General features: G+C 48.9%; 1 protein-coding gene across 3 annotated transcripts in view; it reads left to right on the forward strand.

The window, feature by feature from the left end:
• OPN5 (opsin 5) overlaps positions 1 to 24,951 on the forward strand; it is a 121,312-nt gene that overhangs the window by 71,406 nt on the left and 24,955 nt on the right. For all 3 annotated transcript variants that reach the window (XM_066596540.1, XM_066596533.1, XM_066596550.1), the window contains exon 3: positions 6,962 to 7,081. In XM_066596540.1, the coding sequence (XP_066452637.1) occupies positions 6,962 to 7,081 (120 nt within the window). The remainder of the gene's footprint in view (positions 1 to 6,961; positions 7,082 to 24,951) is intronic.

Here is a 24,951-nt window from a genome sequence, read left to right on the forward strand (position 1 = left end):
GTCCCTCCTGCCCCGCGGACATGAGGCATTAAAATAAGAATTTAAAAGAATTACCTCACCCGCAGCGGGCCGGGCACCTCTTCTTTTCCTCACGGCTGGATCTTCTTTCTTCAGCCGGCGGATGGTGAGTTAATTCTTTTAAATTCTTATTCCGCCGAGCCGAAGCAAGAAAGATCCGGCCGTGAGGAAGAGAAGACGTGCCCTGCCCGCTGCGGGTAAGTTATTCTTATTTTAGGTCTCCCGCGGATCCGGACGGCTTCCATAGGCTTCAATAGAAGCCTGCGGGAGCCGTCCACGCGGGAGACCCGTACAAAAATGGAGCATGTCACGTTTTTTTATATGCTCCATTTTTTTTAAAATTCACTTTTATTGACCATCCGCGGGTATTTATCTACCCGCGGTTGGTCAATGCATCCCTATGGGGTGCGGTTCCGCGGGCGGGAGAAGAGTTAAAATCCACTGCGGATTTTAATTCTTCTTTTGCCCGTGGACATGAGGCCTTAGTGGTTTACTCTGTTGTAATTCCACTCGGAGCTGGTGTGGTGCATGCTTCTTTGAGTGTCTCTCCTTCCCTGAGGATGGTCTGGATACCTGTTGTCCACCCCATTCTTGCGTTCTGGGGTGCGTGCATTGAGTAGTGTGTTTTACGGTGACCGCACAGGTGCATACATCCGCAGGTTTCTCCTTGTACCTCGGCAGGTGCGGCCTCCAGACGTCTGATGTCTTATGTGTGTCAGATGGGTGATGCCTGACACTGTTCCCTGAATCTCAACATGGTGGCTGACTCTCCTTCCCCTTGGAGTGAGGACGCTTGGACTAGCTATGGTTTACTATCTGTATGCATGTTAGTTCTGGGTGGGGGTTCTGTTCTATGTGGAATGCAAAACCTTGTGTGTTGGTGTAAACAGCGACGTGTTTTGTTTGTCTGTGCAGGTGACCAGACATTTGCTTTTTGTGCAGTCCTGTGTTCAGTATGTGCCACCTACTGAAAGTCAGACTTTTTATACAAGCCTTGTTACAATGACTGGGAATTCAAAGCAAAGCCAAACTCCATGTACAGACAGCTGTTTCAGGGTTTTATGTCCACTGAGTAGGAGATGTCCTGATTTGGTAAAAGGCTGAGAGAAAACGCAGTAGCTTCCTCCATGCCCACCTCTTGTTGCTAGCCCACCATTCTCACTAATATAAAGGCTTAGGGAGCTTTCATACACAACAGCACTGCAGAATATGCAGCACTAAATTCTGCACTATGGCCCTTGATGCAGAATTTAAAATGGCGCAATCCTGCATCAAAATTAGCATTTTGGATCTTGGTGCGGAATTGCAGGATGGCGCATTTGGCAATGTTGTTGCGGAACATTCTGGCCCATGTGAAACCACCCTTTAGGGCGTGTCACACGGGTATTTTTGCGCATGCAATACACAAAGAATAGATTTCAATGGGTTTGTTCACATGCGCAAATCTTTTCTGTTCATTTCGGCCATGCAAAAAAACCCCCGAAGCATTCTCTATTTTTCTGTGCATTTGTGCACCAAGAATCGCCATAGACGTCAATGTGGTTGTGCAAATGCGCGCAAAATACGTTAGGAGTTGCTTGAAACACATCTGGAACTCAATAGACTAATTAGTTATTTCAAGTGGTGTGTTTTTTTTTTCCCGTGGGGGAAAAAGTACAGTAAAATACACCAAGTATCGCTCATTCTGCAAGAACGCTATGCTCATACGCGTACAAATACGCATACGCTCGTGTGACGCCGGCCTTATGGAAAGCTCCTAACATGGGAATACTCAGTGTGGGCTGAAAGATCCCGAAGGTGTTTCCCTTCATCCCAAATCTTTCTATAGGGGAAATAAAAAAGGGACCGATAGATCCAGGGACCGATAGATCCAGGGACCGATAGATCCAGGGACTGACTTGAAGGAGTGAAAAAATAAACCTCCTTTCCCGCCTCGTACTTCTTGATGAGCGTCTCACTTCTTGCCTTGGAAGGGTTCCCGCTCCTGCTACTTCTGCATTCAGGATGCTCTTCCTTGAGCCTCGTCTTTAAGTAAACTACAGTCTATTTACAGCTTATTATGATCACATTACAGGACCATTAGCCATACGGCATCGTCCGTTACTAGTACGTCTGTCATAGTTAGCGCCACAATGGGAAGGTAAATGACAGGTAATTGCTGCGACAGAAGACATTAAAGTGCGCTAAAGATTGCATTTGAGATACATTCTTCTCTGTAGTTACAGCACAGTGAGTGGCCACTTCATTAGAGACCCCCATCTAGTAGTGCGCTGGCCTTCAAAGCTGCAGCAATTCATCATGTTATAGATTCTACTGGGTGATTGTTTCTCATATCAGCCTAGGCAAACATGTGTGTGTGTGTGTATATATATATATATATATATATATATAGGTACTGGTATATCTTCTTCCTTAGTGGATAACCAGCATCTAAATGGTTAACTCAGTTCGTGTTGTACACTGGTATGTGGATGTAGGCTCATCCTCCCCCATGTCATGGCTTAGGAATGTCTAGAGATAACAGTTTCTAATCCCCTGCACATATAGGAACTGCTAGAACAAGTGTATACAGAATGAAGTTTCTATTCCTGGGAATTACGTGTTTGGAGTGGCACGCCTTGAGGTGTGAACATATGTTAGACCATTAGCACCTTGAGCCAATCATGAGTTCTTATGATTACAGGGGGCATGTATTTCTGACCATACATATGTGAACATATATACATCGGCTGCTTTGTAATAAACGCAGAAGAGCTTTCAATGTTGGATGATACAGACTGTGTCATGTGTCAGTGATTCGTGTACACGGCTTCTCATTTAATTTGGACCTGGCAATGAAAGGCACTAAGAAATCTCTGATGATTTCTCGAACAGTTCTGCAGCAATATCGGCCCCTGTGGATGCAACGGCCGGGCCATGGAACACAGAAAAAAATAATAATGATTGCTTGCTTAGTTTTGCAAGAAGTAGGCCGCTGCAGCTTCTGCAACACCCATGAGGGCCCAGTCTCACGGGCGCATCAGCGCCTGTGTTACTGCAGGAGCAGACGGCTGTACCTGAAGACGGACATTTCTCTGCAGCGCCGGAGGAAAGAACATGTGACCGGCTACATTGCCGGTCATGTGTTCTTTCATCAGCGCTACAGAGAGACATCCGTCTTCAGGTACGCCGTCTTCTTTCTGCAGTAACGGCTCAGTCACATGGGCGCATCGGCGCCGGTGTACGGGTGACGATGCGCCCGTGTGACTGAGCCCTGAGGGAGATATTGCAGGGAATTACTCTTTACCCAAGCATACGGCGTGGAACCGTCACAGTGGCACTCACCAATGCTTAGTCCCGGAGGGAGTTACCGCAGCAGAGGATAGGGTCAGTAGTCCTCAGGATGAGGGGGGTAGTCGTAGACATCACGTCGTGACGCCACCATTCCTACACACCCTTCATCTATGCGGTGGAGTAACTACACAGAGACTTGTGTATCGTACCTCTGGTCCTCAGGAACGGTTGAGTCCCGGTAAAACTTTATTTGCATTAAACGTTGTATAACAGGTAGTTACAGGTATCATTCACTTGTAGAAGTTACAGGCAGAAACTCAGAGGAAGGGAGGAAAAACACAGGAACAATACGGCCCTATAGTTCACGTTATCTATATGTCACCGGTCCCGGAAATTGGATATACTCCGGAGGAGGTAAAAGGTAGGGGTCTCTCCACATACACTCTGACAATTATTGAAGAAAGGCTTAGCTCAGATGCACCCCGTACTATATCCACGTGGGTGTCACAATCAAGTACCTCTGTGTGGTGATCCTAATGGCGGATGGCCACACAGGAAAATGATGCCTGTGATGTGAATGGGTACTTGGTATGGTGGATTGCTCTATACAGAATTATTTGGGGTTTGCTCTCACAATAGCATGAACTCACTCCTCTAACATCCACTCACCAGACGCTACAGGTAGTTGCTCTTCTTCCTCCATCTTCACCAACATGGCAGCTAAAGGTGCTTCCATGCTCTCTGTGTTAGCACTCTCTCCTCCTCCTGAAGATCAACCTTTTCCTGTTCTTAGACACTCACTTTTATAACCTCACTTGTACCACATGACACAGTAAGAAAGATACATTTAGCAGAGCTGACAGGCAATGATTTTATGGAAGTTAACCCTTCAGATGCTGCAGCTGTGCAACACACATACAGAAAATACCATGACAGTTTTGCACAGTGCATGCACGAAAGACAGACCATGTATGACAATTATGGAGGGGTCCAGGATAGTGTTCTCAGACACTACACGGACTGGAAGCTTCCTGTAGTTGCTGTGAATTAAATGGAGGTGCTGACATGTTCTGACCAGCTGACTGGAAGGGGTCATCAATTCATGCTGTTTGCGCCAAAATCTGCCCCCCCATCAGCGCAGAGCAACAGAAATCTGGATCCATCTGACCAGGTGATGTTTTCCCACAGCACAGTGATACAATTTTTGCGCTCTTTTGTCCACTGGAGTCTTGTCTTTCTGTTTTTCAGATGACCCTTGTGTAGGCAGCAGAAATGCAGTCCTAAGCTTTCGCACACGACCTAAAGGTTGTGAGTTCAATCCCCGCATGGTTCAGGTAGCCAGCTCATGGTCGATAAAATTAGTACCCAGCTTGGTAGGGGTGGGAATGGGGAAAGAGGTAATAAATGAAATTACTTGAAAGCGCTGCGGAATAAGTTGGCGCTGTACAAATAACAAGATTTATGTATTATTTTAGATGAGTGTCTGATTTTGATCAGTAAAAAGCAGACCACTTTTAATCCGTGTCTACAGTAGGTCCGTGCTGCATCCTTATGCATTGCATATGTCTGTTGTTGCTTTTTTTTTTTCTTCCTTATGCGCAAAAAAATAAGAAGGCCCCATTTTTCTCCTGGCATTATTTAGCGATGATTAGTTAAAAACGCAGTGCACACAGTTGTCATCCATGTGGGCTCCATTTTTTTTGCGCACACATTGATTATAATGGGTGACTACCATCCAAGATATCGGGCCAGAATAGTACATGCGGCCATCTTTCTTTATGTATAACATCAGTTCGTGTTAAAACACGTATGTCTGCAGTTGGTTGCAAACATGCGTAGTCTCATTGACTGTAATGGCTGGTTGTGCTCTGTGTGTAGAGGCCGCGGGTTATTCTCAGCGGGTCTCAGGATATGACAGAGGTCGGGTAGGTGGACACAAACCGTTTACAGTATATATTGTTCTGAAATGAACTGTAACAAAGCAATAACTGAGAGAATTAAAAACTAACTTTTATTAATACTACTTAACCCCTTAACGACTGCTGATACGCCTTTTGACTGCCTGTATTGGGGGTCTATATATGAAGAGAGATTGCGGGGCGACCTCTCTTCATACAGCGCGTGCGTCAGCTGTTTATTGCAGCTGATACCCGCGGGCAATAGCTGCAATCAGCCACGCGGCACATCAGTGCTATTAACCCTTTAAATGACGCTGTCAATTCTGACAGCAGCATTTAAATCCCCTGACCGATGTTTGGGGGTGCCGTACAGCCCCCCCGCGATGAGATCTCAGGAAGCCATGCGGATGTCATAGCAGCTGGGGGCCTTAGCAGACTGCCTATCAAGCCATCCCAGCAATTAGCTTAATTGCACAACACCTCTTCATCAGAATGATTCCTCACATCCTCCTCTGACCCCTTTCCTCAATGATTTGTTGACACCTACAGGTTCCCCTTTTGCTGGATGTTTTTTTTCAACCACACCATTTTTGGTATACTCTCCATTGCTGCATGAGAAACCCCACGCGGTGGGCAGTGAAATCCTGGCCCTGGCTGATCTAGCCCCGATGACCCGGCCTCGGTGGAGGTCGATCAGATTGCTTGAATTTCCCATTTAATGTGGATTCACACTGAAAGTGATCCATGGAAAACTTGTCATGGGATTTTATGCTGGACTCCGGGGTCATGGGGAGAATTTCTATACAGGGAAACACAAATCATGAGAGAGCCGGGACGCCAATATAGTGGCCACAGTGTATGTGGGCACAGTGTGGCGCTATAGGTATTTGGCTGAGTTTATTTGCAAATACATTTGTACTAAACTACCTGACATATTAACCGAGTGTTTTTCTCCTGTGGTTACGTTGCAGGTCTGGCTGTATAATGTATAGAGTGTACTTCTATCTATATATATAAAGAGGAAAGCCCTCACTGACTCACTCACTGACTGACTCACTGACTGATTCGCCACTAATTCTCCAACTTCCTGATGTCGTAGAAACATGAAATTTGGCACAAGCATAGATTATGTCCAAAATAGGAAAAGTAAAGGGGTCCCAACTCCATTATCCAATTCTAGCGCAAAAGAAGTAGCATCCAAATTTTACGCACGTAATCTAATTCTCTCACTTCCCGATGTCATAGAAACTTCAAATTTCGCACGAGCATTGATTATGTCATAAATAGGAAAAGTTAATGGGTTCCAAATCCATTATTCAGTTCTAAGCGCAAAAGAATTAGCGTCCACATTTTACGTACGTAATCTAATTCTCTCACTTCCTGATGTCATAGAAACATGAAATTTGGCACGGGCATTGATTATGTCATAAATAGGAAAAGTTAATGGGTCCCAACTCGATTATTCAATTCTAGTGCAAAAGAATTAGCCTCCAAATTTTATGTACGTAATCTAATTCTCTCACTTCCTGATGTCATTTTATATAAAGGAAATGTCGCATGGTTACCTCCACGTGGTGTTTCCTGGGTAACGCAAAGAACCATGCAGAAAGGTGAACATATTTTTTTCCTCGGTGTCTCTAAAGTAACCACGACTTCATAAGATTTTCCGTGTGAACACCAGATAAACACCAGTACCAAATTAACTCGGGCGAAGCTGGGTATATCAGCTAGTATTATATATAATATATTTAATATTTATTTTCTTCTTTCAGGAGTCCTGTCAACATTTGGGAATGGTTATGTAATATGTATGGCTTGTAGAAGAAAGAAGAAGCTGCGGCCGGCTGAACTAATGACAATTAACTTGGCCATCTCTGACCTGGGGATCTCAGGTAATCACTTTCTAACCTTCAAGAGACACGCAACTTTTACAATGAAATACCAGCAAACCGATAATATAACGCCCCAGCGGACGGTCAGGGAGAACTGCCACAAACAGTTTTAGAAAGTTCGGTCCCCCAACTTCCCTTGTAATCACAAAAGTTTGCTGACAGCATCATCTTTTTCAAAATCCGTGCCAGCTATTTTTCTCAGGTTCCTATACAAGGACTCCTTGGACACTACAAAGTATTTTTTTTCATATCCATGTATATGGCATCTTATAGGGTATGTGCCACGTTTCTGCCCAAACCCCCAATTTAGCTAGATCCTCAAGCAACCATATACTGTCCTCTCTTGTGACGGCCCCATTGCCTTTTTACGCCCTGGTTAAGAGGACTTTAATCCTCAAATATTGGCTCCTGTGGACAGGAAGCTTCTTGTAGTTGCCAAGAATTAGGTGGAGGTGCTGGTATGTTCTGACCAGCTGACTGGAAGCAATCATCAATTCATGCTGCTTGCACCATATTCAGCACGGTGCAGAAGAAATCACACTCGCTTTGGGGTTTAAAGCCGTGGGGGTTGTGGACATGACAGCTCCATACTGACGGTTGCCAGAGAAGGGGGAGGGGCACCATGGGGAGCAACCCCATGTCATGCGATCGCCGCTATCCACTGGATAACAGTGATTGCATAAGAGTGGTAAAAAAGTTAAATACAATTAAAGATTCAGCTCCCCTCATGGATCAGATCCATGAGGAGAGCTGAAAGTACTCATCTCTGTCCACCGAGTAAGGTGCTTCCAGGACCTTACGCCGCCTTCTGCGCATGCGCGCCAGACCTAAACGTCAGCCGCAAGCATAGAAGGGCTCATGCCCTGGAAAATTTTAAATATCTCTGGCCCCTGGCTAGCATGTGTAGCCGAGAGCAGAGAGATCACCGGGGACTGCTGTATGTCGATCCAGGTCACATGATCACTGTTATCCAATGGATAACAGCGATCATGTAAAGTTAAAAAAAAGGAGGAAAAAAAAGTTTTAAAAGTTTAAGTTTCATCTCCCCTCACCGATCATATCGGTGAGGGGAGATGAAATAAAGTATCTAAGGCACCCGGATTTATCCACGGACCTTACCCCAGCTTCTGCGCACGCACCCGTCGCCAAAGTGGCAGACACATGCGCAAAAGCTGCGGACTGCCATGGTAATTCAAAATCTCCCTGATCCTGGCTACCAAACGTAGAAACCTAGCCAAGAGCCTGGAGAGTTCACGGGTGGCTGGGTACGCGTTCCCTGGTCACGTGATCACCACTATCAAATGGATAACGGCAATTGCGTAAAAGTTAAAAAAAGGTTAAAATTTCACCTCCAGTCAGGGATTCGGTCCGTGGGGGGAAGTGAAATTACTACTAAAGGTAGCTGAGTGCCTGGAGCAACATGTGATGAAAAAACAATGTCAAAATCACTTGGATATGCAAAACCTTTACGGAGTTATTCTATTTAAAGTGACACGTGTCAAATTTCCAAAATATGGCTCTGTAACTAAGGCACAAATAGGCTTTGTCACTAAGGGGTTAATATAGTTTTGTATTTGCAAATATTTATATTTTACTGTGAAATCCTATCAGATCATTAATAAATATATTATTAGGAATACAGCTCAGTATTGAACCATATGGTACCCCACTAGAAAAGTGTGAATTATTGCTGGGATTTCCTGCTGGGAAAGGGGAAGAGAGAGCTGCATCATTGTGTTTGTATACAAAGATGTTCACATAATGGAGTATAGACTATTATTTATAAACCGGATATAAAGTAATATTGTTCTCTTAACTTGAATTAATCAATTTGGTGCTGGTAATGTGTAGCAAATTAAATGGGAAGGTGGAGATCGATGTTTGTTTCAGCTAGCAGAGGTCGAGCTGAAAGGTCTGTAGCTGTTAAAGTGACTGAACACATTAGATAATGTTGATCAAGCCGGCCAATTTTGGTGGGACCAGTGGTGTCCTGGCTTGAAAGAAGGATGGGGCTGTTAGATTTCAGCATGTGTGATCCTTTATTCTCAGGGGCGATGCAGTAAGCTGCCACCAACGGTATTTGGTTGTGGAAAACTCTACTCATTTATACACAAACCTGCTCGGGCGGGGAGGAGGGAGATGGAAAGTACCACCTGTTGACCAAATAATAGAGATGAGCGAACGCGTTCGTCCGAGCTTGATATTCGTGCGAATATTAGGGTGTTCGGGATGTTCGTTATTCGTAACGAACACCATGCGGTGTTCTGGTTATTTTCACTTCCCTGAGACGTTAGCGCGCTTTTCTGGCCAATTGAAAGACAGGGAAGGCATTACAACTTCCCCCTGTGACGTTCAAGCCCTATACCACCCCCCTGCTGTGAGTGGCTGGGGAGATCAGGTGTCACCCGAACATAAAAGTCGGCCCCTCCCGCGGTTCGCCTCAGATGCGGTGTGAGTTAGATGAGGGACAGTGCTGTTTGTACCGGAGCTGCTGTAGGGAAAGAATTGGTAGTTAGTGTAGGCTTCAAGACCCCCCAAAGGTCCTTATTAGGGCCACTGATAGCTGTGTGTTGGCTGCTGTTAGCAGTGGCAAATTTTTTTTTTCTCAAAATCGCCTCTGCAGACCGTTGCACCTGGCATTAGGGACAGAAGTGCTGCATAGGCAGGGAGAGTGTTAGGAGTGAGTGTAGCCTTCAAGAACCTCAACGGTCCTTTCTAGGGCCATATTTATCCGTGTGCAGTACTGTCCAGGCTGCTGTTAGCTGTGCTGCATTTTTTTTGGGCTTCTCAAAATCGCCTCTGCAGAGCATTCCACCCTCCATTGATACTGCAGGGAAAGAATTGTATAGGCAGGGCCACAACACAGTTATTATTCATAGAATATACGCAGTGCTGCCTTTTGGTGGAAAAAAACTGAAAACAAATCTATTTGTCCAGCCTCTGTCCGTCCTTACGGGCGGTGGACACGTGTGAGCTGCTTGAACAACATTGCTAAATCAGACGCACCCAGCTACGCTTTACTGCTGGCTTCGCCATTTGCTTTCCTTAATTGGGAAAAAAATACCTGCTCTCCAAGAGTTATAATAACTCTGCTACCCTCACGTTCTGTGACACATAAGCAGGGACACAGCACAGTTATTAAACTTCTCATGTTCATTGAATATACGCAGTGCTGCCTTTTGGTGGAAAAAAACTGAAAACAAATCTATTTGTCCAGCCTCTGTCCGTCCTAAGGGCGGTGGACACGTGTGAGCTGCTTGAACAACATTGCTAAATCAGACGCACCCAGCTACGCTTTACTGCTGGCTTCGCCATTTGCTTTCCTTAATTGGGAAAAAAATACCTGCTCTCCAAGAGTTATAATAACTCTGCTACCCTCACGTTCTGTGACACATAAGCAGGGACACAGCACAGTTATTAAACTTCTCATGTTCATTGAATATACGCAGTGCTGCCTTTTGGTGGAAAAAAACTGAAAACAAATCTATTTGTCCAGCCTCTGTCCGTCCTAAGGGCGGTGGACACGTGTGAGCTGCTTGAACAACATTGCTAAATCAGACGCACCCAGCTACGCTTTACTGCTGGCTTCGCCATTTGCTTTCCTTAATTGGGAAAAAAATACCTGCTCTCCAAGAGTTATAATAACTCTGCTACCCTCACGTTCTGTGACACATAAGCAGGGACACAGCACAGTTATTAAACTTCTCATGTTCATTGAATATACGCAGTGCTGCCTTTTGGTGGAAAAAAACTGAAAACAAATCTATTTGTCCAGCCTCTGTCCGTCCTAAGGGCGGTGGACACGTGTGAGCTGCTTGAACAACATTGCTAAATCAGACGCACCCAGCTACGCTTTACTGCTGGCTTCGCCATTTGCTTTCCTTAATTGGGAAAAAAATACCTGCTCTCCAAGAGTTATAATAACTCTGCTACCCTCACGTTCTGTGACACATAAGCAGGGACACAGCACAGTTATTAAACTTAGATAATTCATTCACTAGAGGCAGTGGGGCCTTTCGTTTTCCAAAAAGGGCAAAAATTATATTTGGCCTGCAGTCTTGCGCCAATTTATTTCCTGCCTGTGAAATCAAATCACTGGTAATACAGCATGCTGAGGGGTAGGGGTAGGCCTAGAGGACGTGGACGCGGCCGAGGACGCGGAGGGCCAAGTCAGGGTGTGGGCACAGCCCGAGCTCCTGATCCCGGTGTGTCGCAGCCGACTGCTGCGCAATTAGGAGAGAGGCACGTTTCTGGCGTCCCCACATTCATCGCCCAATTAATGGGTCCACGGGGGAGACGGTTATTAGAAAATGAGCAGTGTGAGCAGGTCCTGTCCTGGATGGCAGAAAGTGCTTCGAGCAACCTATCGTCAACACGCAGTTCTGCGCCGTCCACTGCTGCAAATCCGAATCCTCTGTCTGCTGCTCCTCCTTCCTCCCAGCCTCCTCACTCCACTACAATGACACCTGCTCAGGAGCGGGAACACTCCCAGGAACTGTTCTCGGGCCCCTGCTTAGATTGGGCAGCAGCGGTTCCTCTCCCACCAGAGGAGTTTATCGTCACTGATGCCCAACCATTCGAAAGTTCCCGGGGTCCGAGGGAAGAGGCTGGGGACTTCCGCCAACTGTCTCAACAACTTTCTGTGGGTGAGGAGGACGATGACGATCAGACACAGTTGTCTTGCAGTGAGGTAGTAGTAAGGGCAGTAAGTCCAAGGGAGCAGCGCACAGAGGATTCGGAGGAAGAGCAGCAGGACGATGAGGTGACTGACCCCACCTGGTGTGCAACGCTTACTCAGGAGGACAGGTCTTCAGAGGGGGAGTCAAGGGCATCAGCAGGGCAGGTTGCAAGAGGCAGTGCGGTGGCCAGGGCCAGGGGTAGAGGCAGGGCCAGACCGAATAATCCACCAAGTGTTTCCCAAAGCGCCCCCTCGCGCCATGCCACCCTGCAGAGGCCGAGGTGCTCTAAGGTCTGGCAGTTTTTCACAGAGACGCCTGACGACCGACGAACAGTGGTGTGCAACCTTTGTTGCGCAAAGCTCAGCCGGGGAGCCAACACCAACAGCCTCACCACCACCACCATGCGCAGACATATGATGGCCAAGCACCCCACAAGGTGGGACGAAGGCCGTTCACCGCCTCCGGTTTGCACCCCTGCCTCTCCCCCTGTGCCCCAACCTGCCACTGAGATGCAACCCCCCTCTCAGGACACAGGCACTACCGCCTCATGGCCTGCACCCACACCCTCATCTCCGCTGTCCTCGGCCCCATCCAGCAGTGTAGTTCAGCGCACTGTTCAGCCGTCGCTTGCGCAAGTGTTCGAGCGCAAGCGCAAGTACGCCGCCACGCACCCGCACGCTCAAACGTTAACCGTCCGCATAGCAAAATTCATCAGCCTTGAGATGCTGCCGTATAGGGTTGTGGAAACTGAGTCCTTCAAAAGTATCATGGAGGCGGCGGCCCCGCGCTACTCAGTTCCCAGTCGCCACTACTTTTCCCGATGTGCCGTCCCAGCCCTGCACGACCACGTCTCCCGCAACATTGTGCGCGCCCTCACCAACGCGGTTACTGCCACGGTCCACTTAACTACGGACACGTGGACAAGCACAGGCGGGCAGGGCCACTACATCTCCCTGACGGCACATTGGGTGAATTTAGTGGAGGCTGGGACAGAGTCAGAGCCTGGGACCGCTCACGTCCTACCCACCCCCAGAATTGCGGGCCCCAGCTCGGTGCTGGTATCTGCGGAGGTGTATGCTTCCTCCACTAAAGCACCCTCCTCCTCCTCCTCCTCCTCCTCTGTCTCGCAATCAAGATGTGTTAGCAGCAGCATGTCGCCAGCAGTCGGTGTCGCGCGGTGTGGCAGCACAGCGGTGGGCAAGCGTCAGCAGGCCGTGCTGAAACTACTCAGCTTAGGCGATAAGAGGCACATGGCCCACGAACTGCTGCAGGGTCTGACACAGCAGACCGACCGCTGGCTTGCGCCGCTGAGCCTCCAACCGGGCATGGTCGTGTGTGACAACGGCCGTAACCTGGTGGCGGCTCTGCAGCTTGGCAGCCTCACGCACGTGCCATGCCTGGCCCACGTCTTTAATTTGGTGGTTCAGCGGTTTCTGAAAAGCTACCCACGCTTGTCAGACCTGCTCGTAAAGGCGCGCCGGCTCTGCGCACATTTCCGCAAGTCCCACACGGACGCTGCCACCCTGCGCACCCTGCAACATCACTTTAAGCTGCCAGTGCACCGACTGCTGTGCGACGTGCCCACACGGTGGAACTCTACGCTCCACATGTTGGCCAGGCTCTATGAACAACGTAGAGCTATAGTCGAATACCAACTCCAACATGGGCGGCGCAGTGGGAGTCAGCCTCCTCAATTCCTTTCAGAAGAGTGGGCCTGGTTGGCAGACATCTGCCATGTCCTTGGTAATTTTGAGGAGTCTACCCAGGTGGTGAGCGGCGATGCTACAATCATTAGCGTCACCATTCCTCTGCTATGCATCTTGAGAAATTCCCTGAAAACCATAAAGGCAGCTGCTTTGCGCTCGGAAACGGGGGCGGGGGAAGACAGTATGCCGCTGGATAGTCAGGGCACCCTCCTGTCTATTTCTCAGCGCGTACAGGAGGAGGAGGAGGAGCATGAGGAGGATGAGGAGGAGGGGGAAGAGACAGCTTGGCCCGCTGCTGACGGTACACCGGCTGATTGCCTGTCATCCTTTCAGCGTGTATGGCCTGAGGAGGAGGAGGAGGAGGAGGAGGATCCTGAAAGTGATCTTCCTAGTGAAGACAGCCATGTGTTGCGTACAGGTACCCTGGCACACATGGCTGACTTCATGTTAGGATGCCTTTCTCGTGACCCTCGCGTTGCACGCATTCTGGCCACTACGGATTACTGGGTGTACACACTGCTCGATCCACGGTATAAGGAGAACCTGCCCACTCTGATTCCCGAAGAGGAAAGGGGTTCGAGAGTGTTGCTATACCACAGGACCCTTGCGGACAAGCTGATGGTAAAATTCCCAGCCGACAGCGCTAGTGGCAGAAGGCGCAGTACCGAGGGCAAGGTAGCAGGGGATGTGCGTAGATCGAGCAGCATGTACATCCCAGGCAGTGCAACAGTCTTTAAGGGCCTGGCCAGCTTTATGGCTCCCCACCAAGACTGTGTCACCGCTCCCCAGTCACGGCTGAGTCGGCGGGAGCACTGTAAAAGGATGGTGAGGGAGTACGTAGTGGATCGCACGACCATCCTTGGTGACGCCTCTGCCCCCTACAACTACTGGGTGTCGAAGCTGGACATGTGGCCTGAACTAGCGCTGTATGCCCTGGAGGTGCTTGCTTGTCCTGCGGCTAGCGTCTTGTCGGAGAGGGTGTTTAGTGCGGCTGGGGGAATCATCACAGATAAGCGTAGCCGCTTGTCAACCGACAGTGCCGACAGGCTAACACTCATCAAGATGAACAAAGGCTGGATTTCCCCAGACTTCTGTTCTCCACCAGCGGACAGCAGCGATACGTAAGCAATACGTAGGCTGCACCCGCGGATGGAAGCTACGTTCTCTCTCACCATCCAAAACGGGGACATTTCTGCTTCATCAATCTGTGTCTAATATTCCTCCTCCTCCTCCTGCTCCTCCTCCTGAAACCTCACGTAATCACGCTGAACGGGCAATTTTTCTTAGGGCCACAAGGCTCACTCAAATAATTTTTCAGAACAATTTTTATAAGTTTCAATGCGCTTAAAAGCATTGGAACTTTAACTTGAACCAATTTTTCGTTACACTGGGCTGCCTCCAGGCCTAGTTACCACTTAAGCCACATTAACCAAAGCGATTAATGGGTTTCACCTGCCCTCTTGGCTGGCCATGGCCAATTTTTGGGATGTACATTAGTACTGTTGATACAGCAATTTTTGTGGGCCCTCGCCTACAGTGTAATCAAATTAATTTTTAGGCCACCTGCATTACAGCTGACGTTACCTCAGCTGTGTTGGGCAATGCAATGGGATATTTTTATGTACCGCCGGTGGGTTCCAGGGAGCCACCCATGCTGTAGGTGCACACTGAGTTTTTAATACATCTGTACACTTCTAAAGAACCCGTCTGACTGGGGCATGCAGTGTGGGCCGAAGCCCACCTGTATTACGCACGACATTACTACCTCAGCTGTGTTGGGCAATGCAATGGGATATTTCTATGTACCGCCGGTGGCTTCCTGGCACCCACCCAGGCAGTGGGTCCACAGGGAGTTTAACCTACATGTGTCCACTTGTAAAGAACCCCAGTCTGACTGGGGCATGCAGTGTGGGCCGAAGCCCACCTGCATTAAGCACGACATTACTACCTCAGCTGTGTTGGGCAATGCAATGGGATATTTTTGTGTACCGCCGGTGGGTTCCAGGGAGCCACCCATGCTGTAGGTGCACACTGAGTTTTTAATACATCTGTACACTTCTAAAGAACCCGTCTGACTGGGGCATGCAGTGTGGGCCGAAGCCCACCTGTATTACGCACGACATTACTACCTCAGCTGTGTTGGGCAATGCAATGGGATATTTCTATGTACCGCCGGTGGCTTCCTGGCACCCACCCAGGCAGTGGGTCCACAGGGAGTTTAACCTACATGTGTCCACTTGTAAAGAACCCCAGTCTGACTGGGGCATGCAGTGTGGGCCGAAACCCACCTGCATTAACCCTTTCCAGTCCACTGTGTGACCTGTGAAGACATTAGGGTTTAAGGCTGTACAGCTCCATTGTTGGTAGACGTCCGTCGGGGTTCTCTTACTGTATATTGCCAGCCTCTCTGCTGTCGGAGCCTATCCTACGTGTCAGCTCATGCAGTACTGGCTTTAGCCAGCATATAGCGCCGTTGTATAACAGCAGAAAAAGAGTAAGCCCCCTAGGAAAACCATATACAAATTGGATTGGAAAGGGTTAAGCACAACATTACTACCTCAGCTGTGTTGGGCAATGCAATGGGATATTTCTATGTACCGCCGGTGGCTTCCTGGCACCCACCCATGCTGTAGGTGCACACGGAGTTTTTACTACATCTGTACACTTATAAAGAACCCCAGTCAGACTGGGGCATGCAGTGTGGGCCGAAGCCCACCTGCATTAAGCACGACATTACTACCTCAGCTGTGTTGGGCAATGCAATGGGATATTTCTGTGTACCGCCGGTGGGTTCCAGGGAGCAACCCATGCTGTGGGTCGACAGGGACTTCACAATAGGGAGTTGTACCTGCCTGTGTCTATGAATTAAAAAGCCCGGTCTGACTGGGGCATGCAGACACCTTGACAGAATGAATAGTGTGTGGCACATAGGTTCCCCATTGCTATGCCCACGTGTGCAGCTCCTGATGGCGGTGGCACAGGATTCTATTTCTCATTGCTTCTGTACAGCATTGTGGGCTATCGCTCCGCCACTTTTAAAGAGGGTCGCTGCCTAGCCGTGCCAACCTCTGCAGTGTGTGCCTGCGGTCCCTCGTCATGGCAGACGCAATTCTAAATAGACATGAGCGTGGTGTGGCATGAGGGCAGCTGAAGGCTGCCCAGGGACACTTTGGTGTGCGCTGTGGGGGGGGAGGGGGGGCGGTTGGGCAGCATGTAACCCAGGAGAAGTGTCAGTGGAGTGTCATGCAGGCAGTGATTGTGCTTTGTTGGAGGTAGTGTGGTGCTTAGCAAAGGTATGCCATGCTAATGAGGGCTTTTCAGAAGTAAAAGTTGTTGGGAGGGGGGGGGGGGCCCACTCTTGCCGGTATTGTGGCTTAATAGTGGGACCTGTGAACTTGAGATGCAGCCCAACATGTAGCCCCTCGCCTGCCCTATCCGTTGCTGTGTCATTCCCATCACTTTCCTGAATTGCCCAGATTTTCACACATGAAAACCTTAGCGAGCATCGGCGAAATACAAAAATGCTCTGGTCGCCCATTGACTTCAATTGGGTTCGTTGTTCGAAACGAACCCTCGAGCATCACGGGAAGTTCGTTCCGAATAACGAACACCCGAACATTTTGGTGTTCGCTCATCTCTACCAAATAACTATTTGACTGACAGCTATGTAACGTGTATAGAGCAAGTGCTTTAGGGGTCAATAGCTAATACTGTATCTTTGCTGGTCTCAGGTGGTGAAGTGGTTAGCAGTAGAGATGAGCGAGCGTACTCACTAAGGGCAAATACTCAAGCGAGTATTGCCTTTTGCGAGTACATGCCCGCTCATCTCAAAAGATTTGGGTGCCGGCGGGGGTGAGGGGTGAGTTGCGGGAGTGAGCAGGGGGGAGTGGGGGGGAGAGAGATATCTCCCCCCTGTTCCTCCCTCCTCTCCCCCGCTGCTCCCTGCCCCCGCCAGCACCCAAATCTTTTGAGACGAGCGGGCAGGTATTCGCAATAGGCAATACTTGCTCGAGTATTTGCCCTTAGCGAGTACGCTCGCTCATCTCTAGTTAGCAGTAAGGCCGGTTTCACACGGGCGACAAAATCACACGATTTTCTCGCAATGTGACAACGCTACAAATGGCATGTATGTGAAGCCTGTGCTTTCCTATGGGTTCCTTCACATTAGTGATGTTTTGTAACATCACTAATGCCAGGTCTGCCGCACTTCTCACAGGTCTCCAACACTGGTTTAAAGTCTTCTGTCAGCCCTTCCTGGATTGAAGGTTTGAAATCCCCGCCTCCAGGAAGCGCTGGCTGTGATTGGTTCTTGAGCGCCCTGGCTCAGCCGATCAGTGCAAGTGCTTAATGAACCAATCACAGCCATTGAATTCTATGAGTTTTAGGCTGGATTCACACAAACGTATTGCACAGCGTATTATGCATGAAAAATTAGCATCTATTCAATAAGCAGTGAAGAGAACTCATGGATTTCAGTGGGTTCATTCACATAAGAGTATTTTGCGCACGCATTTTGCTTGCACCAAAAAATATACAGCCTGCTATTTTCTTACGTATTGATACATATTGAGCTAATTACACTAGTTGGTTATTTTGATGAATGGGAGCATGGCTGTGTCTTTTTGCACACAAGCAAACGCACCTATGTAAAACATACACATGTGTGCGCAAATATGCAACACCTATTGCTAAATGTGCTTGTGCCCATGTGACATCAGCTCATTGACCTGCATCCTCTGTTCAGCTATAGCTACACCCCAGCCTCGGACATAAATGATAACTACGATGCCATAAAGCACCACTGCAGATCCACATTTATCCTGCATTATTATAGCTGATACAGACCGATGCAAATTTTCAGTCTCCAATGAGGGAAAATTGGCGTCATAATGTCTTCTGAGGAAGCATGGATTCCATTTTCATAAGGCAGTGCACAATTATGAAAACACCTCAGTGTGATATTACAGCTGTCCGCCAGACCCAATATCATGGCAAGCAGGGCCAGAAGCTGACAGCTCCATCTGTGGCCCAGAATGGTATTGCAGGCGCAGCTCCCATTAAACTCAATGTCTGCATTACCAAACTGGGCTGCTGCACTACAGGCATACAGACAGAGATGTCTGCTTCCACAATGACGGCTGACCCAATATCTGCTGATCATTGGAGATCCCTAGCAGTAGACCCACGGACTGACTATTGATGACCTATACTGAAGTCATCAATATAGTCCTGGAAAACTCTTTTAAAGGGAAATGTAAAAAAGAGATAGGTAGGCTTCTACATTGAAAAGATTTTTTATTTTCAGGGAAAAGACATCAAGCAGGACAAGTTGTCAAGGAGCTGGATGCGTTTCGGCTGGTCCTGCAGCCTTTTTCATCAGCTAACGGAATCCGTCAGCTTGAAAATACTGTCCAAACTACAGGCATGATGATATAGAGCAGGAGGAGTCGAGCAGATTGATACATAGTTTTATAGGGAAAGATTCAGTGTAACTTGTATTTTATTCAGTTATATCTCTGCACATTCTGAGCTGAACAGTCCAGTGGGCGGAGCTATCAGTGATTGACAGCTCTGTATGACTGTACATAGAAGGCTGTCAATCACTAATGGCTCCGCCCACGGAACTGTTCTGCTCAGGATGTGCAGAGATATAAGTGAATAAAATACAAGTTCTACTGAATCTTTCCCCATAAAACTATATATCAATCTGCTCAACATCTCCTGCTCTATAACGTCATGCCTGCAGTTTGGGCAAAGTGTTCCCGCTGACACACTCCCTTTAAGATCCTTTTACTCCAGGTGATTATTGGGCAAAAGAAGTTCACCCAAATATTCCTTCACCAGATCATTAGGCCGTGTTAAAGGGACGAAGATCAGCTGACAAACAGGCGGACGCTTATTTATTAACTGATTGTTGTGTTTTAGCAAACATAACAATATAATAATATATTATACTGGTCACTATATGATATACTAGTAACTATATACTGTATAGCATAATATAATGTTCTGGTCACTATGCAGTATTGTTTATTGGTCCCTATTCAAATATAGTATGCTGGTCACTGTATATAGTATAGTATAATATAATATAATGTAATGTTCTGCTACCTATACAGTATTATATACTGGTCACTATATAATGTAATATTCTGGTCACTACATAATATTCTGGTCACTTGTAGAAATAGTGAGATTATTATACAGAATTATAATACACCCCTTGTGGCCTGGGGTAGTTGAAGGTGATATAGTGAATATCCATGACAACACTGCCATCTAGTGGAGTAGAGAGGAATCACATACTGACAATCAGCTTTGTCCTTGACTAATGAAGAATGGTTATGTGTGGATTGGGGAATTCCTGCCGCCAGTCATTATGTAGCTCTTCAGACATTAATATGGAATAGTCCATCACTGGAGATCACAGATTTGTCATTATTCACAGCGGGGGGCTCTAAGTACATCAACAGAGGAGTCACCCACACAAGTATACAGTCTTCTCTGCCTACTCTTTGGTTGAACTTGGTCACTGCAGTACGCCAGGTATAACAACCAATCACAGCGCAGCTTTCATTTCTCAAACTGCTGAGGTACAATGAGAGCTGCGCTGTGATTGGTTGCTTTGGACAACAAGGGTATTTTACTGTTGGGTGGTAAATGAGATCTAAAAAGTTCTATTCTGCCGTAGTCCTTGTTAGGGCGATATGAGACAAAAGGGCTGCCAACTAAGGCAGGAGTCTGCAATTAGTGTGCAACGTCATCTTAAAACTAAGTCTGGTGACGATCTGCCCAGCGGGTGCACAATTCGTAAGCGGTGTGCCAACGTTCAGAAAAAAAGTTGCTGTAATCTGTAAGCGATAATCATCCGTCCGTCCACCGATAAGCATGGAAACAGCGCAGCGCGTCCGTGCGAGTTTCACAGAAAGTCCCCAGAAGTCCACCGTCAGAGTGAGCAGAGTTGGATGTCTCGCAGCCGACTGTGTGGGGGATTCTGGGCAAATGTCTGCGGTGTTATCCCTGCTGATTGCAATTGTTACCGGCCCTGAAACCGGATGACAAAGCGTGGCGACTGGCGTTCTGCGAGATTATGCAGACTAATGGAAAGCAATGGTGTCATGGGGTGTTTAGTGATGAAGCCGCCTTCCAACGTTCAGGCAACAAACGTGTCAGAATCTGAGGGGTGAACCCACCTGTATACGTGGAGCGTGTGTGAGACCCTTCCCCCCTAAGGGGATGTGTTTTGCGCTTTAACCTGTAGGAAAGTGTCCGGACCCTTCTTTGCCCATAAAGAAACAATCCTGGGGAGTTCATACTGGGACACTACAGATATGGCTTCTGCCGCAGCCGGAACAGGAAATCCCCGGTTTCATCTTCCAACTGGACCTGGCGCCCCCTGTTGTCACAATGACATCAGAAGGGAGCGGCGACTACCAAACAGATGGATTGGTGACGATAGAGACCTTCTTTCTTGGCCTCCATGTTCCCCGAATCTTGTGATCCTTTGGGGGTTTTAGAGTTTACAAGCCCCCTCACCACCCACCATGGTCTGCAGATCCGCTACAACGTGTGCTGTGGGGGGCATTCGTAATAACTCAGTACAAATAATGTCATTCACCCCCAATAAAATATAATGCTGCCCTCTACAGTACATACAGTTCAATTATTGTTGCCATCAACCCCAGTTCCATTCATGCCACCACCCAGCCTCAGTATACAGTAGAATGAATCTAGTTTGGAGGAAAACCTCTTTAGTGCCTCATAAACCTCACTCTTAGGACCTATTCACCACTATGCAGTTTTCTCAACTTTTTACTAGAGTTTGGCAAAAATCACACAAAAAAATGGAACAAAATGGCGATGTATGAATAAGCGCTAACATTATTATAGGGCATACTGAAGTACAGACATGCACATCCTGATATATACACACACATATAGACACACACAGGCCGTCCTCATGTATACCTAGATGGACCACAGATAGAGATGAGCGAGCACCAAAATGCTCGGGTGCTCGTTACTTGAGTCGAACTTCCCGCGATGCTCGAGGGTTCGTTTCGAGTAACGAACCCCATTGAAGTCAATGGGCGACTCGAGCATTTTTGTATATCGCCGATGCTCGCTAAGGTTTTCATTTGTGAAAATCTGGGAAATTCAAGAAAGTGATGGGAACGACACAGAAACGGATAGGGCAGACGAGGGGCTACATGTTGGGCTGCATATCACAATAGCGGCAAGAGTGGGCCCCCCCCCCCCCAACAATTTTTACTTTGGACAAACCCTCATTAGCAAGGCATACCTTAGCTAAGCACCACACTACCTCCAACAAAGCACAATCACTGCCTGCATGACACTCCGCTGCCACTTCTCCTGGGTTACATGCTGCCCAACCCCCCCCCACGACCCAGTGTCCACAGCGCACACTGTCCCTGCGCAGCCTTCAGCTGCCCTCATGCCACACGCTGGCCTCATAGCCACACCACCCTCAAGTCTATTTATAAGTGCGTCTGCCATGGGGAGGGACCGGAGGCACACACTGCAGAGGGTTGGCAGGGCCAGGCAGCGACCCTCTTTAAAAGGGCGATAGCCCATAATGCGGTACAGAAGCAATGAGAACTCCAATCCTGTGCCACCTCCGTCTGGAGCTGCAAACGTGGGCATAGCAATGGGGAATCCATGTGCCACACAGTATTCATTCTGTCAAGGTGTCGCATAGCTCAATCGACACTGCAAGGGGAAAGCCGTCTGCGCTCTGCCCCCTACCCAAGTCAGTCAGTGTCTTTGTGCCAGACAGGTCAAACACCGCGATAGGAGCTAAGTTTGCACCAACAGCATAGGTGGGTCCTAGGAAACCCAAGACATGAACCAAAAATTGATCTGAGCGGCCAAACATGGCAGACTTGCACCGCGCCCACGACATAGGCCTCGGCCCACAGCTTCAGCAATCCTAGGCAGGAAGCGGACTTTCACTGCACCCAGGACATAGGCCTCTGCACAAACCCTCAGCAATCGCGTGCCTACAGCAAATTCCAATGCTAGGGTAGCTGTGCACGTCTGATTAGCGCTGTATTGCTCCTGTAGTTTGTCCCAATGCAGTGCCCCGGATAGTAGAGCTAACGTCAGATTAAATACAGGTGGGCTTCGGCCCACACTGCATGCCCACACTGCATGCCCCAGTCAGACTGGGGTTCTTTATAAGTAGACACATGCAGTTACAACTCCGTGTGGACCGACAGCATAGGTGGGTCCCAGGACGCCACCGGCGGTACATAAATAAATCTCATTGCATTGCCCAGCACAGCTGAGGTAACGTCAGATGAAATGCAGGTGGGCTTCGGCCCACACTGCATGCCCCAGTCAGACCGGGGTATTTTATAAATAGTCACAGGCAGGTACAACTCCGCAATGGGAATTCCGTGTGCACCTACAGCATGGATGGCTCCCTGGAACCCACCGGCGGTACATAAACAAATCCCATTGCAGTGCCCAGCACAGCTGAGGTAATGTCACATTAAATGCAGGTGGGCTTCGGCCCACACTGCATGCCCCAGTCAGACTGGGGTTCTTTATAAGTAGACACAGGCAGGTAAAACTCCATGTGGACCGACAGCATGGGTGGGTCCCAGGAAGCCACCGGCGTTACATAAATCAATCCCATTGCATTGCCCAGCACAGCTGAGGTAACGTCAGATTAAATGCAGGTGGGCTTCGGCCCACACTGCATGCCCCAGTCTGACCGGGGTTTTTAATACATAGACACTGGCAGGTGCAAATCACTAATGTGAAGTCCCTGTGGACCCACAGCATGGGTGGCTCCCTGGAACCCATCGGCGGTACATAAATGTATCCCATTGCAGTGCCCTGCTCAGCAGAGCTAACGTCATATACAATACAGGTGGGCTTCGGCCCACAGTGCATGCCCCAGTCAGACTGGTAGTATGTACCTTAACAGTAACCGCCAAGCTGTCTCTTCCCCCTCCTCCTCATGCTCCTCCTCCCCCTCCTCCTCCTCCTCAACGCGCTGAGATATGGACATGAGGGTGCTCTGACTATCCAGCGGCATACTGTCTTCCCCCGCCTCCGTTTCCGAGCGCAAAGCGTCTGCCTTTATGCTTTGCAGGGAACTTCTCAAGAGGCATAGCAGAGGAATGGTGACACTAATAATTGCAGCATCGCCGCTCACCATCTGGGTAGACTCCTCAAACTTTCCAAGGACCTGGCAGATGTCTGCCAACCAGGCCCACTCTTCTGTAAAGAATTGAGGAGGCTGACTCCCAGTACGCCGCCCATGTTGGAGTTGGTATTCCACTGTAGCTCTATGCTGCTCATAGAGCCTGGCCAACATGTGGAGCGTAGAGTTCCACCATGTGGGCACGTCGCACAGCAGTCGGTGCACTGGCAGATTAAACCGATGTTGCAGGGTCCGCAGGGTGGCAGCTTCCGTGTTGGACTTGCGGAAATGTGCGCTGACCCGGCGCACCTTTCCGAGCAGGTCTGACAAGCATGGGTAGCTTTTCAGAAAGCGCTGAACCACCAAATTAAAAGCCTAAGAGCCGCCACCAGGTTACGGCCGTTGTCACACACGACCATGCCCGGTTGGAGGCTCAGCGGCGAAAGCCAACGGTCAGTCTGCTCTGTCAGACCCTGCAGCAGTTCATGGGCCATGTGCCTCTTCTCTCCTAAGCTGAGTAGTTTCAGCACGGCCTGCTAACTCTTGCCCACCGCTGTGCTGCCACGCCGCGCGACACCGACTGCTGGCGACGTGCTGCTGCTGACACATCTTGATTGCGAGACAGAGGTTGCGTAGAAGGAGGAGGAGGGTGGTTTAGTGGAGGAAGCATACACCGCCGCAGATACTACCACCGAGCTGGGGCCTGCAATTCTGGGGGTGGGTAGGACGTGAGCAGTCCCAGGCTCTGACTCGGTCCCAGCCTCCACTAAATTCACCCAATGTGCCGTCAGGGAGATATAGTGGCCCTGCCCGCCTGTGCTTGTCCACGTGTCCGTTGTTAAATGGACCTTGGCAGTAACCGCATTGGTGAGGGCGCTTACAATGTTGCCGGAGACGTGGTCGTGCAGGGCTGGGACGGCACATCGGGAAAAGTAGTGGCAACTGGGAACCGAGTAGCGCGAGGCCGCCGCCGCCATCATGTTTTTGAAAGCCTCCGTTTCCACAAGCCTATACGGCAGCATCTCCAGGCTGATCAATTTGGCTATGTGCACGTTTAACACTTGATCGTGCGGGTGCGTGGCGGCGTACTTGCGCTTGCGCTCAAACAGTTGCGCTAGCAACGGCTGGATGCTGCGCTGAGAGACATTGCTGGATGGGGCCGAGGACAGCGGAGGTGAGGGTGTGGGTGCAGGCCAGGAGACGGTCGTGCCTGTGTCCTGAGAGGGGTGTTGGATCTCCGTGGCAGGTTGGGGCACAGGGGGAGAGGCAGTGGTGCAAACCGGAGGCGGTGAACGGCCTTCGTCCCACCTT

Source organism: Eleutherodactylus coqui, chromosome 1, assembly GCF_035609145.1.
Source record: "Eleutherodactylus coqui strain aEleCoq1 chromosome 1, aEleCoq1.hap1, whole genome shotgun sequence".
In the NCBI taxonomy this organism is placed as follows: Eukaryota; Metazoa; Chordata; class Amphibia; order Anura; family Eleutherodactylidae; genus Eleutherodactylus; species Eleutherodactylus coqui.